Source organism: Notolabrus celidotus, chromosome 20 (assembly GCF_009762535.1).
Source record: "Notolabrus celidotus isolate fNotCel1 chromosome 20, fNotCel1.pri, whole genome shotgun sequence".
Lineage (NCBI taxonomy): Eukaryota > Metazoa > Chordata > Actinopteri > Labriformes > Labridae > Notolabrus > Notolabrus celidotus.
Window position 1 is genome coordinate 29,502,458 of NC_048291.1, and position 16,302 is coordinate 29,518,759.

Here is a 16,302-nt window from a genome sequence, read left to right on the forward strand (position 1 = left end):
CTGCCCCCCCTCACACGTGCATAAATCTCCTCTCTGATAAAGGAACAGTCCGTGCAGCCAGAGCCTGATAACTTCTTCTTCTGGGCCAAAGTCTCCAAACTATCAACAAGCAGTGACAGAGGAACCTGCAGCACATGCAGGATAAGACTTTTTATGATGAGACGTTTGTTATCTCTGAAGCAGGATCCTGGAAACCTTCCCAGGTGAGCTGAACAGGTAGATTATTTTACAGCTCAAACTGACACACACACACGTCACACACACACACACACGCACACACACACACACACGCCCAGACAGCAGGTTTAAAGCATGATGGTGTGTTTTATAGTTCAGCCATGTTTAATTATTTACTCTGGTCTTTCTCAGGACACAGCGGTGTGGATTACACACACACACACACACACACAAACACCCCTCTCCTCGCCTCAGCACGATTCACCCTCTCCGTCTCTCTCCTGGATGATTTAAGACCCGCAGACTCTCTCAAGGCCTCGCTGAGCGTTACACTGATATGGATATAAACATGTCGGAGATGAACAGCAGCCAGTTGCACCGCCTCACCTTGGGGATTTACTCGGTAAGTAATGGAGACTAACAGAGGACTGTACCTGTGAGGTGTGAGAGACAGGAACACGAGGAGGCAGAGAGCTGAGTGTCTCGTGTTGTGTGATACTCACAGGTTTGTTTTTTTAACTCATGTTGGCCGAGTAAACCTGGCCCCACTTCACAAACAGGCTTTTTAAAATTCAGAGGTTTTCTTTTTGCTTGGAAACACCAGAGAGAGGAGCCGCTGAGGAGGACGAGTCTGAGCTCATAAATACAGATCGAATCATAGATGCTTTTATTGATCCTCCTTTAAAGTTTCTCCAACTTTGAAAACTCTGTGTCTCTCTCTCTGTGTGTCTCTCTCTCTGTGTGTGTCTCTCTGTGTCTCTCCCTCTGTGTGTGTCTCTGTGTGTCTCTCTCTCTCTCTCTGTGTGTGTCTCTGTGTGTCTCTCTCTCTCTCTCTCTGTGTCTCTGTATCTCTCTCTGTGTGTCTCTCTCTCTGTGTCTCTCTCTCTCTGTGTCTCTCTCTGTGTCTCTCTCTCTGTGTGTCTCTGTGTCTCTCTCTCTGTGTATCTCTGTGTCTGTGTCTCTCTGTGTCTCTCTCTCTCTGTGTGTCTCTCTCTCTGTGTGTCTCTCTGTGTCTGTCTCACTGTGTGTCTCTGTGTCTGTCTCTCTGTGTGCCAAACAGAGCTTGATGGACGACTTCAACCCCAGCCTGCAGAGACTGGTGTCACTGGGAAACAGCTACGTCCAAGCTTTTCAGGGTAAGACCAGAAGAATCTGCTCCCCTGTGTCTCCCTCTCTCTCTCAGATCGTCTCGTGTGAGAAACTCCCTCGCCTGCTTTTATTCGAGCTGTAAAGGAAACAAAGTGTAACGGCTCTGCTGCACAGAATAAGGGAGCTGTCATGAGTTTTATTATTTCACCGGAGCTGATTCCAAAGTCCGTTTGCCTTGGGAATATCCTGGTGATTAGCCCGGGTTATGGGCCTGTAAATAAAGCCTGCAAGAGGACGTTATGAGCACAGCGTCATCAGACAAACAAGGCTGCACATCCACAGTTTCCCCACGTACAGACTCAGATACTAAACCTAGACCTCTCCTTAATGTGTGTAACATTAAAACAGCATCTTTAATCCATGTGAGGGAACTTTTAATTTGAATCTGAAGATGCAACAACAACCACGTCTGCACTTCATGTCTTAATCATCATCATCATCATCCTCTCTGATCCCTGCATCATGCAGGAATGTGACGCCTGTTTAAAGGCTGGAATGCAGATGCAGGAAGAGAGTGATGGTTTTATTCTCTCTATTACTTTTTATAATATATGCACTGAGGTACATCCTCAACAACTGATTCACATCCCTGCAGCAGCATCATCCCTGCAGATGTAAAGCACAGATGATGATGATGATGATGATGCCTCACTGCAGAGTGGTAACATCAGGACACGTCAGAGACAGGCAGCATATATAACTTATATACGAGGATGCTCACCTTGCTTTATTAAAACATTAACACACAGGAGCTCTTTATTGAAACCCATTTGTCTCTCAGCCTCAGGGACGGCGTGGGTTTGGGTGGTTGGTTTTGTCTGGAGCTCCATCTGTCTGCAAACATGACATTAAATCCAGCTGGAGCTCACTCCAATGAGAGGACACATAAACCTCTGCTTAGGTGTCTCTATGTGTGAAGACAAGACCGAGCAGAAGGTCCAAAGAGGACTAACAGTGATTTGAGTCACTGAGACTGGAACATGTGGACTCCAACTTAAAGAGCGTCTTTCTGTCTCCCAGCTCACATGGCGTGCATCAGTCTCACATTCAAACATCCAGCCTTCAGAATAAGAGAAGCGTGAACTCTGCATGACTCTGCAGAGATCCGGCGCCGCCTGCAGACTGACAGAGTCTTTAATGCCGGCCTCACACCGTCTGATCTCTGCAGAGATCTCTCCGTCACACACTATTTTCTAACTTCAGAATAAAACTCTGACATGTTTGCAGGAGATGAGACGTGCTCCTGTCACCTCCATCGATTCGTTTAAGGTGCTCTTAGAGTCAGTCAGAGATGTTTAGAATCAAGTGAAATAAAATCTGTGAGTTTAAAATAAAGAGAGGAACTGAGAGAGGGGAACACAGAGGGAACTCTGGAGGATTATATTTGACATGTTTTGGATTATTGTAAGGGTAGCCCAGTGCTTTTCCCTTAGCAGCATTTTTTAATTTTATTTATTATAAAAATATATATATTAGTATTATTACTTTAGCTGATGGCCTTATTGTTTCTCTTTATGTGACAAGAGATATTTTTTTTGTATTATTTTTCTTATTTTTTCTACATTTTATTTTTCTTCTGATTTTAATATTCTACTCTAAAAAAAACTAAAACTAAAAATGAAATAAATAAAACATAGAGGGAACTCTAATTCTTGAGGATTATATTTGCCATGTTTTGGATTATTGTAAGGGTGTCCCAGTTATTTTCCTTATGCAAAATTTTTATTATTTTTTTTATTTTATTTATTATAAAAAAAATATATTATTATTACTTTAGTTGATGGACTTATTATTTCTTTTTATGACTATATACATATATATATTTTTTACATTTAATTTTTTTCTATAAAAAATAAGAATAAAAATACAATAAAATAAAACATAGAGGGAACTTTATTGCTTGAGAATTATATTTGCCATGTTTTCAATTATGGTAAGGGTATCCAAGTACTTTTCCCCATGCAAAAATATTATAACTATTTTTTTTTAAATTAATTAATTAATTTCATCTATGGCCTTATTATTTATTTTTATGTGACAATATATTTTTTCTGTATTAAAGGTGCTGTGAGGAACTTTTGTTTTGTATCGATTCTGGCGCCCCCCCTTGTGGACAAAGTGATACCTCTTATCTCTTATCCTACACATGCAAAAGTAGTGTTTTCAACAAAAGCCTCATCCTGTTGTGTTCATCAGTCAACTTTATCAGGCAATGTGATTATTTTCCATGAAAACAGTCAAATAAAGGCTGTTTCTGAAGCAAGATGTCCATCATCTGGTCTGGCACCTACCCCCCCTGGGCGGTTTCAGGCATTAAAAATTACAACAGAGAAGGTGTCAGTGTTGCTGCTGATGGTCTTGTTTGCTATTAAAGGTTATAAAGAGGCATCAGTATCATTTTCAGTCTGTTTCTCAGCCATTTCAAAACTCCTCACAGGGCCTTTAATTTGGTAATTTTTCTACATTTAATTTTTTTCTATAAAAAATTAAAATAGAAATAAAATCAAACATAGAGGGAACTCTGGGCGGGAACGAGCTTCTGTCAGAGAACCTTTACTGAGAAATGAAACCAACAAGTGTTACACTCGACCCGGTCTCCCCTAACTAAAGAAGAGCTAACGGCTAAAGCTAGCAGAGAATGAAGCTTTCAGCTTCACCTTCATGTAGACTTCATACTTTGATTCTCATAAAACAGACGAGTTAAATCAAACTAGAAAACTGTAACTCCTGCAGGAACAGGAAGGTGAAGATATCAGCTGTTTCAGACGCCTCCTCTTGTTTCTGTGTTTCAGCTCTGGCGCTCACGAGTGAGGCGTACTTCAGCGCCCTCTCACGGATCGGGGAGAAAGCCTTCCGCAGCGTGTCTTCAGGCCCTCTGGGTATGAACACACTCCTGTCCCATCCTTTAAGCTCCTGAGGGAATAATGAGATGTTATTGTTTAAATATGTACTCAGTGCTCGTCAGCATCATAAAGAGCAAAGTCCACTCCTTATCTCTCCTCTCACAGTAAAACAGATCACACATGATGTTTGAGTGAGATCAGACGCTCTGTGAGAGGTGACTGTGTGGCTTCATTTCACAGCAGAGTAAATGTTTAAGTTTAAACCACACGGCTCTGCAGACGCCAGCAGGCGGTGTGAATAATAGATGATGACAGGCAGCGGAGCGTGCTCCTCTAAACACTCTGAAAGTGAGTCCTGTTAGTTTACAGGCTGGAGTCAAACATGGAGTCCAAACGGGATCATTAGAGCTCCCTCACTCTGCAAGGCTTACACAGACATCTCCAGAATATAAAGTCAGGCTTCACTAATCACTCTTGTGTCACTGATGGTCTCACTGAGGCTGAAAACTCCTCACTGGAGCTTTAAATCCCTCCTGTTGAATGTTCAGTTCTTATAACCTGACGTGTGACGCCGTCCTCTTTCAGGAGACGTTCTCATTCAGGTCTCTGAGAACCAGAGGAGACTCACGGCGGAGCTGGAGGGACTGGTACGATGACACACTCACCTTTCACATCACACCTCTCAGGTGTTTCAGATTCTTATTCTCTGCTTTTTAAATGTGTGTGTGTGTGTGTGTGTTTTTAGTTTCGCTTGTTCAATGTGGAGGTTCTGCTGAAGATGGAGGAGAACATCCAACAGGACAGAGAGTACATATCAGTGAGTGGAAGTTAGTTTGTTCTCTGATGAAGAAACAGAAAAAATCTACATATTTTAAACCTTTTGATTAAGTTTTGAAAATGTATTTTGAACGGCTTTTTTGCAGATGTATAAATTAACAAAGAGGGATGCAATTTTAGAAAAAATAACACATTAACTCTGACTCTAATCCCACAACAGTTAGCATGTTTGCACTGATGGTGCTAAATTAAACTTCAGTAGTATTTTTAGGGCCTGAGCACCAACAAGGTTGGCGAAGGCCCTCTTATAACCCTAAGGGTTTTTCTTTCTTTCTACCTACCCAAGTAAGGCATACCGTTCAAACTAAAATTGTGGGCGTGGCAGACTTTCAGGCGGTGCATCAAACGCACATGTCTCGCCATAAACAGGAAATGGATGTTTGGGGGCTTTAAAATGCCTGAAATCTCACCAAATCCAACACGCTCATCGAGTCTGGTGAAAAAATTGAGATTTTATGGGTGTTGCAAAAAAAATCTCAAAAATGTGCTCACTAGCGCCCCCTAGAGTTTTTAAAAACCCCTCCCCATAGAGGTTATTTTGAGCTAAATGCTTGAAAATTAATACGCATATTCATGGCATCAGGACGCACAAAAAAGCCTCTTGCACCCATATCTGAAACTCAACAGGAAGAGCGCCACCTAGCTTTGAAAATTCAAAATGGCCCCCAAATAAGGGTGCATACTTTTGAGAACTCCTCCTAGGGCTTTTCTCTAATTCAGTCCAAACTAGGCACATTCTATAGCAGACACATTGGCGATCCAAAATTATTAGAGGCATTCTGTTTAGACTAAAATTGTGGGCGTGGCAGACTGTCAAGTTTGGAGGTTTTCTTGGCAATCTGCCAAAAATCTTGGAACATTAGAACCACCTAAGGGACACAGGTGGTCTATACTCTCAGATCTTGCTTTCACATCATGTGGTGGCAAATATCAGGCGGTGGTTTAGATGAGGCGGTGGCTGCAGGTGTGTGAGGGCACGTTCATCGCCGCTTGCAGCTTTAATTATTATCATAGTTTTGTAACTGTACCTGATTTACCTCGTCTCTCTTGTCCTGCGTTGGTTTCACACAGTCATGTTGTGTCTCTCTGTCGTTCAGGACAGCAGGAAACACTACGAGATGGAGGTCCACACCCAGGCGGCAGCTCTGGAGAGACGCAGAGGAACCAACCAAGTCTGTGCCTCTTCCTGTTTCTTTAGCCCAGAGCAAACCTCAGCCTCATTCTGCATGAGAGTGTATAAATGTGTTTGTGGGCCCATCTGTGTGTCCTCAGGATTACGGTGAGCATGTGCGTTTCCTCAGAGAGAGCTACAGCGAGGCTCTGAAGGAGGAGGAGAGACGACACCGCTTTCTGGCTGAGAAGCACTGCGGCCTGATACAATCCATCGCACGCCTCATGAATAAGGTATAAAACTCACCTCAAATAGAGTTAGTGGAGTCAATATTTGATGCTTGGTTTTGGCTCATTCGCTGCAGCAGCCGAACAGGCCGGGTTTGTCTCTCAGCTCGTTCAGATGAACGCAGAGAAAGACGACACCAGAGAGAGTTCACCATCATGTGGGATGATTGTGTGATTTTATGAGTCTGTTGGGACGGTCCCGCCGCCACAGACGAGCAGCGTTTGATGTTCAGATCCAGGTTTAGTTTCCCTGAGACTCCAGTCACACTAACATGATGTCTCCATGAACTTTGGACCCCTGCTGTCTTTTTATCACTCTGTTTCCTGACCTGAAGACCTAACACCTTTACCTGTGAGCGTCACATCTGTAGGGCTGTAAAGAGCTCCCTGAGTCTGCAGCAGGGGGTCAGGACTGATGTCAGGACTGATGTCACACCTGTGCTCATATCTCTACCTGAACAAGTTCAGACCTCCAACACAACGTCTGCTAAACTTACACCTTTCATCACCTGACATGTTTCTGTAAGACACATCTTGTTAGTCCCTCCTCCTCCATTGTTGTTTATAAAGTTGATTTTAGAAGTCCCGCCCCTTCTTGATTCTGATTGGTCGGTTTGTGAGAGGTGACATTGATGAGTATGAGGTGTTCCAGAAGTTAAAGTGGACACAGGCCCTAATCCTGCAGCTTTACTCTGTTCTCTGTGGAACAGTCTGTTAATCTGAGAACTGTTCAAACCCTAAACTTTAAAATCTTTGACCTCTTTATGTTGGCTTTTAATTCCAGTTAGTCTTGAGATCCTGAATTGTTTTATTTAATATTTTTATTCTGTTATTTATCAGATTTTATTGTGTCATTTATCAGATTTCTAATGTCTGATTTATTGTATTTAATTGTTATTTATCATATGTTTTATGTTATTTGCCATGTTTTAATTATTTAACATATCTTATTTTATTGTAATATTTATCATATTTCTATTGTCTGATTTATCTTATTATTATGGTGATCTTTATCACATTTTTATTGTGTTATTTCCAATATTTGTGTTGTTTTATTGCTTGTATTTTTATTATGTTGTTTATCATATTTTTATTCTGTTATTCATCATATTTTATAGTGTTATTTATTTTATTTGTATTATAATATTTATCATATTTTTATTTTGTTTTTTCCAATATTTGTGTTGTTTTATTTCTTGTGTTTTTATTAAGTTGTTTATCAGATTTTTATTGTTTTAATTATCAGATGTTTATTCTGTTTTTACAGTTAGTTTTACTTTTTATTGGTTCTTTTATTTGATATTGTATTTTAAACATGTGCAGCACTTTGGGAACCTGTGTTTGCTCTAAATTAACTTCATCAATAAGTTTGATTCAACATGTTGTGAACAGATCTGTGTCACAAACAGAAGTCAGAGTCAGTCTTATAGAAGTGACCCACAGTGTCATTTACTGTCTGATAACATGTGATGTGTGTTTGTGTTTGTCAGGTCGGAGGTTCTCTCCAGCAGACCGCTGACTCTCTGACCAATAAGGCGAACGCCACCAGAGAACCAGAGGCCAGATCTGCCCCCGCCTCGGACTACGGCTCTGTGAGTCCAGAATCATCTTAAAGACATATTCAGTTTTAAAACCAGGTATCACATTCAGATTACACTGAGAGAGTCCTGGGATCATTTCATCAAGACATGTTTGAGGGAAAGTAACTCTAGTATTTTTGTAGTGAGGGCGCCCTCTGCTGGTTGTTCCCTGAGCTGATATGAAGTAACCAGAATGAATCCCTGCTCTTCAATGAGGGATTACTTTCCAAACCTGCAGCTGACGTATAAAGAGAGATTACAGACTTTAAGTGATGTCCAAACACTAACTGTAATCCAAATCCAAACCCTTAAACTCCCCAATATATGCAGAAGTCTTTAAGACTTTCTGCAGACGATGACGTCCCAGAACAGAGGGATTAACTCCACACATAATTCACACGTTTAAACCATCTGCCTCTTTGTCTGAAAGCAGCAATCAGGATTCAAGTGCACAACAAAGACTCCCCAGAGACCAAATCCTGTCAGCCTCAGTCTGCTCCTCTTCAGGTGGGGACGTGGAGATGAACCCCACAGATCCCATCATGTTACTGTAATGAGAATCAGAGGATTAACAGGGATTATGAGTTTGTTTGGAAGGATGTGAGATTTATCTGTAAGACAAGTCAGGATGAGGAGATAAATATCAGAGTAGTCATGATACACATCACCTGAAACATATCCAACATGTCCTGCACTGTACGCCTCTGTGCAGGTGTTACTGTACTCATGAGTGTGTGTGTGTGTGTGTGTGTGTATGCATATGTGTTGTTTGTAATTCACCGTGTGTCTTCAGATGGGGATGAGAGAGGAGATGAGACAGAGCAGAGAGGAGCTGAGCCTCGGCAGGATGCCTTCAAGGGGTGAGCAGCTTCTGTCATGTGATCAAGGTTTCATTCCAGAGCTCTGTACATATTTAATACATCACTGGTCTGAATAATAATAATAACTTTATTTATATTGCACCTTTATAAACAAATGTTTACAAAGTGCTTTGACAAACAAAGCAGAGTAAACATTTAGACAGACAGGGAAGAGAGAATTTTAATAATGCGAAACAAAATGCAACGCAGGAGGTTAAAGGGAATACACGTCAATTAAACAGTAAGGAGTGGTGTGACAGCAGAACGGTAAATCATTGTTTAAGAGGTTTTTCCAGGGTAAATAGATAAAGCATTAAAAGGTCAATAAAAGAGGTTTTCAGAGTAAAAGGACGAAATCACAACGGGAAATTAGAAAAAGAGCAAGGATGAATTAGGAACGTTAAAATAAGGTTAGGGTTAGGGTTCGGGTTAAGGCTAGGGTTAGGGTTAGGGTTAGGGTTAGGGTTAGGGTTAGGGTCCTGATTAGGGTTAGGGTCCTGATTAGGGTAAGGGTTAAGGCTAGGGTTAGGGTTGGGGTTAGGGTTAGGGTTAGTGTTAGGGTCCTGATTAGGGTTAGGGTTAAGGCTAGGGTTAGGGTTAGGGTTAGGGTTAGGGTTAAGGCTAGGGTTAGGGTTAGGGTTAGGGTTAGGGTTAGGGTTAGGGTTAAGGCTAGGGTTAGGGTTACGGTTAGGGTTAGGGTTAGGGTTAAGGCTAGGGTTAGGGTTAGGGTTAGGGTTAAGGCTAGGGTTAGGGTTAGGGTTAGGGTTAGGGTTAAGGCTAGGGTTAGGGTTAGGGTTAGGGTTAGGGTTAAGGCTAGGGTTAGGGTTAGGGTTAGGGTTAAGGCTAGGGTTAGGGTTACGGTTAGGGTTAGGGTTAGGGTTAGGGTTAAGGCTAGGGTTAGGGTTAGGGTTAAGGCTAGGGTTAGGGTTAGGGTTAGGGTTAAGGCTAGGGTTAGGGTTAGGGTTAGGGTTAAGGCTAGGGTTAGGGTTAGGGTTAAGGCTAGGGTTAGGGTTAGGGTTAGGGTTAAGGCTAGGGTTAGGGTTAGGGTTAGGGTTAGGGTTAAGGTTAGGGTTAGGGTTAGGGTTAGGGTTAAGGCTAGGGTTAGGGTTAGGGTTAGGGTTAGGGTTAAGGCTAGGGTTAGGGTTAGGGTTAGGGTTAGGGTTAGGGTTAAGGCTAGGGTTAGGGTTAGGGTTAAGGCTAGGGTTAGGGTTAGGGTTAGGGTTAGGGTTAGGGTTAAGGCTAGGGTTAGGGTTAGGGTTAAGGCTAGGGTTAGGGTTAGGGTTAGGGTTAGGGTTAAGGCTATGGTTAGGGTTAGGGTTAGGGTTAGGGTTAAGGCTAGGGTTAGGGTTAGGGTTCTGATTAGGGTTAGGATTAGGTTTAGGGTTAGGTTAGGGTTCTGATTAGGGTTAGGGTTAGGGTTAAGGCTAGGGTTAGGGTTAGGGTTAGGGTTAAGGCTAGGGTTAGGGTTAGGGTTAGGGTTAGGGTTAGGGTTCTGATTAGGGTTAGGATTAGGTTTAGGGTTAGGTTAGGGTTCTGATTAGGGTTAGGGTTAGGGTTAAGGCTAGGGTTAGGGTTAGGGTTAAGGCTAGGGTTAGGGTTAGGGTTAGGGTTAGGGTTAGGGTTAGGGTTAAGGCTAGGGTTAGGGTTAGGGTTAGGGTTAGGGTTAGGGTTAAGGCTAGGGTTAGGGTTAGGGTTAAGGCTAGGGTTAGGGTTAGGGTTAGGGTTAGGGTTAAGGCTAGGGTTAGGGTTAGGGTTAGGGTTAGGGTTAGGCTTAGGGTTAAGGCTAGGGTTAGGGTTAGGGTTAGGGTTAGGGTTAAGGCTAGGGTTAGGGTTAGGGTTAAGGCTAGGGTTAGGGTTAGGGTTAGGGTTAAGGCTAGGGTTAGGGTTAGGGTTAGGGTTAGGGTTAAGGCTATGGTTAGGGTTAGGGTTAGGGTTAGGGTTAGGGTTAAGGCTAGGGTTAGGGTTAGGGTTAGGGTTAAGGCTAGGGTTAGGGTTAGGGTTAGGGTTAGGGCTAGGGTTAGGGTTAGGGTTAGGGTTAGGGTTAAGGCTAGGGTTAGGGTTAGGGTTAGGGTTAGGATTAGGGTTAGGGTTAGGTTAGGGTTCTGATTAAGGTTAGGGTTAGGGTTCTGATTAGGGTTAAGGCTAGGGTTAGGGTTAGGGTTAGGGTTAAGGCTAGGGTTAGGGTTAGGGTTAGGGTTAAGGCTATGGTTAGGGTTAGGGTTAGGGTTAGGGTTAGGGTTAAGGCTAGGGTTAGGGTTAGGGTTAGGGTTAGGGTTAGGGTTAAGGCTAGGGTTAGGGTTAGGGTTAAGGCTAGGGTTAGGGTTAGGGTTAGGGTTAAGGCTAGGGTTAGGGTTAGGGTTAGGGTTAAGGCTAGGGTTAGGGTTAGGGTTAGGGTTAGGGTTAAGGCTATGGTTAGGGTTAGGGTTAGGGTTAGGGTTAGGGTTAAGGCTAGGGTTAGGGTTAGGGTTAGGGTTAAGGCTAGGGTTAGGGTTAGGGTTAGGGTTAGGGCTAGGGTTAGGGTTAGGGTTAGGGTTAGGGTTAAGGCTAGGGTTAGGGTTAGGGTTAGGGTTAGGATTAGGGTTAGGGTTAGGTTAGGGTTCTGATTAAGGTTAGGGTTAGGGTTCTGATTAGGGTTAGGGTTAGGGTTCTGATTAGGGTTAGGGTAAGGGTTCTGATTAGGGTTAGGGTTCTGATTAGGGTTAGGGTTAGGGTTCTGATTAGGGTTAGGATTAGGGTTAGGGTTAGGTTAGGGTTCTGATTAGGGTTAGGGTAAGGGTTCTGATTAGGGTTAGGGTTCTGATTAGGGTTAGGGTTAGGGTTCTGATTAGGGTTAGGATTAGGGTTAGGGTTAGGGTTAGGGTTCTGATTAGGGTTAGGATTAGGGTTAGGGTTAGGTTAGGGTTCTGATTAAGGTTAGGGTTAGGGTTCTGATTAGGGTTAGGGTTAGGGTTCTGATTAGGGTTAGGGTAAGGGTTCTGATTAGGGTTAGGGTTCTGATTAGGGTTAGGGTTAGGGTTCTGATTAGGGTTAGGATTAGGGTTAGGGTTAGGTTAGGGTTCTGATTAGGGTTAGGGTTAGGGTTCTGATAAGGGTTAGGGTTAGGGTTCTGATTAGGGTTAGGGTTAGGGTAAGGGTTCTGATTAGGGTTAGGGTTCTGATTAGGGTTAGGGTTAGGGTTCTGATTAGGGTGAGGGTTCTGATTAGGGTTAGGGTTAGGGTTAGGGTTAGGGTTCTGATTAGGGTTAGGGTTAGGGTTCTGATTAGGGTTAGGGTTAGGGTTCTGATTAGGGTTAGGATTAGGGTTAGGGTTAGGGTTCTGATTAGGGTTAGGGTTAGGGTTCTGATTAGGGTTCTGATTAGGGTTAGGGTTCTGATTAGGGTTAGGGTTAGGGTTCTGATTAGGGTTAGGGTTAGGGTTCTGATTAGGGTTAGGGTTCTGATTAGGGTTAGGGTTTGGTTAGAACCAGAACCGAACCAAACTCAAGCAAACCGAACCAGAACCGAACCCGAACCGAACCCGAACCGAACCGAACCCGAACCGAACCAGAACCGAACCAGAACCGAACCAGAACCGAAACAGAACCGAACCAGAACCGAACCAGAACCGAACCAAAACAAACCAGAACCGAACCAGTACCGAACCAGAACCGAAACAGAACCGAACCGAAACAAACCAGAACCGAACCAGAACCGAACCGAACCGGACCAGAACCGAAACGAACCGAACCGGACCAGAACCGAAACGAACCAGAACCGAACCGAACCAGAACCGAACCAGAACCGAACCGAACCAGAACTGAACCAGAACCGAACCAGAACCAGAACCAAAACAGAACCGAACCAAACTCTGGATGTGAGCCGGCTCTTCTGATTCACTATAAAGCATCGACTCTCAGAGCTTCTGATCATGACATCACTGATGTGATGCCGTCTGTTAAAACCAGTTAGAAGCCGAGCTGCTGCGTTCAGGACCAGTTAGAGGTGAATCATAAACTGTGTTTATATTTACACTACCAGTCAGACGTTTGGACACGCCTTCTCATTCAATGGTTTTTATTTATTTTCAAGATTGTAGATTAACACTGAAGACATCCAAACTATGAAATACTCTAGTTTTGCCATAATCTGGATTACAGCAGGAGTCAAATAGAGAGTGTTCCCTCCTCAGTGTGTTCAATGAAAGGAACCTCACACACCATGATTATGCAGAGAGGAAGTTTTTACACAGGGGTAATACTGAACGAAGGACTCTCTGTCTTTTATCATTTTTAATGAATCATCCCACCAGAGGTTTCTCCGTCATTAAAGAGCTTTTATCTGCTAACGTGTGCTTTAACAAACCCTGCTCTTTGTTTTCATCTCTGCAGCTCCCTCTCCCCAGGGGGGCGCCTCTCGCTCCAGGACAGAGTCGGTGGGAAGTGGCGGCAGCGGTGATGGAGGAGCAGGAAGGAGCATGAGGGCGATGGTGGACCACCATCCTGTGAGCTCCAGCCCCACCGTGCTGCCCTTCAACCGGGGAGAGATGATCACTGTACTGGTCCCACAGCCCAGGAACGGCTGGCTGTACGGGCGTGCTGACAGCAGCTCACGGTGTGTGATGTTCCCCTGAGTGTGTGTGTGTGTGTGTGTGTGTGTGTGTGTGTGTGTGTGTGTGTGTGTGTGTGTGTGTGTGTGTGAAGGTGGATGCATGAGCCTGTCCTGCTCCACCATCTGCAGCTGCTGACTCTGATGATAGAGTAAATGCAAAGACTTGTAGCTTCAAGTCGCCGCCTCTTTCCTGCTGCTGCTCTCTCCACTGTTATCCAATGACAGCAGGTGAAAGTACTCAGGTAAGCTTTAAAGTGACTCTGTTTTACTTTCCTTCTGTCTCTCCTCTCAGGCTGGGATGGTTTCCGGCCTCGTTTGTGGAAGCAGTCGATGTTTTCCCAAGGAGCTCTGGGTAAATATTTAAATCCTTTAACAGCTGTGTACATGAACAAAATCATTAAATACTAAAACATAACTTCATATCTAACAGATTAGAAGTATGCTCAATACACCGGCAACCTGGACTATGAGGTCCATTGTTATTATAAAGCTTCTGCTGACAGCTGGTTAGCCTAGCTTAGCTTTAAGACGAGGAACAAGCCTGATTGCACCCAAACATTGAACATTGCGTTAGCTCAGGCAGGCCTACAGAACATCAGCTGCTCTTAACACCAGCCGCTATCACCTGACAGCTCACTGATGCTCGCTCTGTTCTGTACCCCGAGTTCTTTGCTGATGCTCTCCCCGCCTTGGCTTTTCATGCATGCATATGCATAAAAAAAGGGGAGGTGTGCTCTCCCCGCCTCAGGCTTTGCATTCCACAGGGCAGGGAGCTCCCAGAATAGAATGCTTTTTTTGTCATTGCAACAAGTACAATGAAATTGAAAGGTGCAGTCCTCATTAGGTGCCAAAAACAATGCACCTAACGACGGAGCAACCAGCTGCAGCGTCCATGCACGCAGCCATCTTGGATCAAGACTTTCAACAAGAATATATATAGGAAAGAAATGTTCATCAAAGACGACAGCTCGGCCATTATTCTCCTGTCAGCCACCACCTCCACAGGGTCCAGGACTGAGCTGGCCTTCTTCCCCAGTTAGTTCAGTCTGGCTCTCCTGGATCCTGTCCGCCAACAGCAGGTGAAATCCCTCCAATGTGGCGTTGGTGTCCGGAGAGCAGAGCTATACCGCAAAATATAACTTAATGCATGCAGATAATGGAGTATTTTCATGAGAGAGGTCTTGACTGAAGTTACCTTGTTCACTAACCTGCTCCTGTGCAGCTCAGTTATTGATGCAGGATATGTTTTATCAGTTGCTCTGAAGCCCTGGACCTCAGTAGAATAGATTTGAGTTCTATGATGGTTATTATTAGTCGTATTGTGGTACTATCTCTTGGCTGAATACAGCAGAGTCCTTGTGTCATGTCGTGGTCATGTTGACATGAGAAGCAGAGCTATCTCTCTCAGACTTCATCAGATTTATTTTGACCTCTTCTTCATCCTCTCGGTCATAATCGTCTCTCTCTCTCAGGGACACTGAGTGTGAGCTTGTCCACGGTCTGAGACTTCACATGAGCTCCTCCACATGTTCGTATGTCTCACCTCCTGCAGTCCAAAGAAACAGAGAGTCAGAGCACGATGGAAGAATCATCAATGTTTCATATTGCCGTCATTAAAAATGGATGAAGAGACTTAAAACCAGAGACAGAAGCTTTTGCATCATGTTTACTTTTCATCCTGGATCCAGCAGGGATCCTGAAGTCCTCTTCCCGAGCTCTTCCTGTTGTGTGTTTTTGAGCCCATTTTTGAGAAAGAGGGTCAGAATGAATCTCAGTCCTGGAATAATAACATGAACTATTTATGAAATTTGGGTGACCCATCGCTGAGAGGAGAACCAGCTGGAAGTTTGAAACTAAACTTTGCAGACTCACTGTGGGCACGCGCTCCGGCTCGGAGCCAGAGATGTGGATCACGTGCAGCTGATGAGCAGATTAAATCATGAAGCTGAAGTCCTCTCAGCGTACCTCAACCAAAGTCTTCAACACTGATAACTACTGTTTACCTCTCACAGCTCGTCTCTCCGGAGCAGCAGCAGCTCAAGCAACCTGCTGGACCAACCATGGAGCAGCAGCAGCTCAAGCAACCTGCTGGACCAACCACGGAGCAGCAGCAGCAGCAGCCGCAGTGCAGCTCCGCCTCCTCCGCCTCCACCGCCATCGTCTTCATCTTCACACGAACACTCCAAGACACGAGGGTCCAAACAGACCCGGGACAAGAAGGCCGAGTCCTCATCCAATCAGGTACGGCCGTCAGTCAGAGAGTCAGCTTATCGATGTGTGAGGCTGCCATCAGTCAAACCAGAAGATTATCAATCTTTGTTTTAATCTTTAAACGGACGCTGAAGCAAAGGCTGCTGGGAGATGGTTTTATTATCTTTATGAGAGCTTTATAACAGCTTTATCAATGATTCATGGATTATTTATGAATGAAAACACATTTGTAACCACGCTCTGGGAAACCTTAGTATCCTGTAAAGCTTTAATAAAAAGGCCGGTGTCTTTTACTCTTTCTAGAAATAACAGTTGAGACAGTTGAGCAGCCTCACAGCAGACAAATTAAATATTTAATCATCTTTGAAGCCTGAAGTTTATCATCACTCATAAAAGGTTTAGTATGAAACCTTATTGATCTGCTCTCGGCTCTTTAGTCACCGCTGATATATTCCATCCCCCTGATGTGCCAATATTTGGAAACACTATCAGCTTCTTCTTTATTATTCCAGCTCTTCTGTTAATCATTGCTGGTGCTTCTCAGTCCGTCCAGCAGGGGCAGTGTGGTAAGGTGCTGTTCTCGATGGCTACGCAGCCGTCCTTCTGGTGGATGCAGGGAGGAAGCTCCAGCTGCTGATGGAGCTCTGAGGCGGGTTGCTC

General features: G+C 44.0%; 1 protein-coding gene across 1 annotated transcript; it reads left to right on the top strand.

The window, feature by feature from the left end:
• The first annotated feature begins 295 nt into the window (after positions 1–295).
• Positions 296–16,279, top strand: LOC117831731 (brain-specific angiogenesis inhibitor 1-associated protein 2-like protein 2). Its single transcript, XM_034710536.1, has 13 exons — positions 296–580; positions 1,238–1,313; positions 4,119–4,205; positions 4,755–4,816; positions 4,915–4,986; positions 6,104–6,178; positions 6,279–6,410; positions 7,895–7,996; positions 8,778–8,844; positions 13,212–13,434; positions 13,724–13,783; positions 15,444–15,672; positions 16,187–16,279. Exons 1-13 carry the CDS (start codon positions 515–517, stop codon positions 16,277–16,279), a joined length of 1,344 nt encoding a protein of 447 aa, XP_034566427.1. The 5' UTR covers positions 296–514.
• Positions 16,280–16,302: the final 23 nt, after the last annotated feature.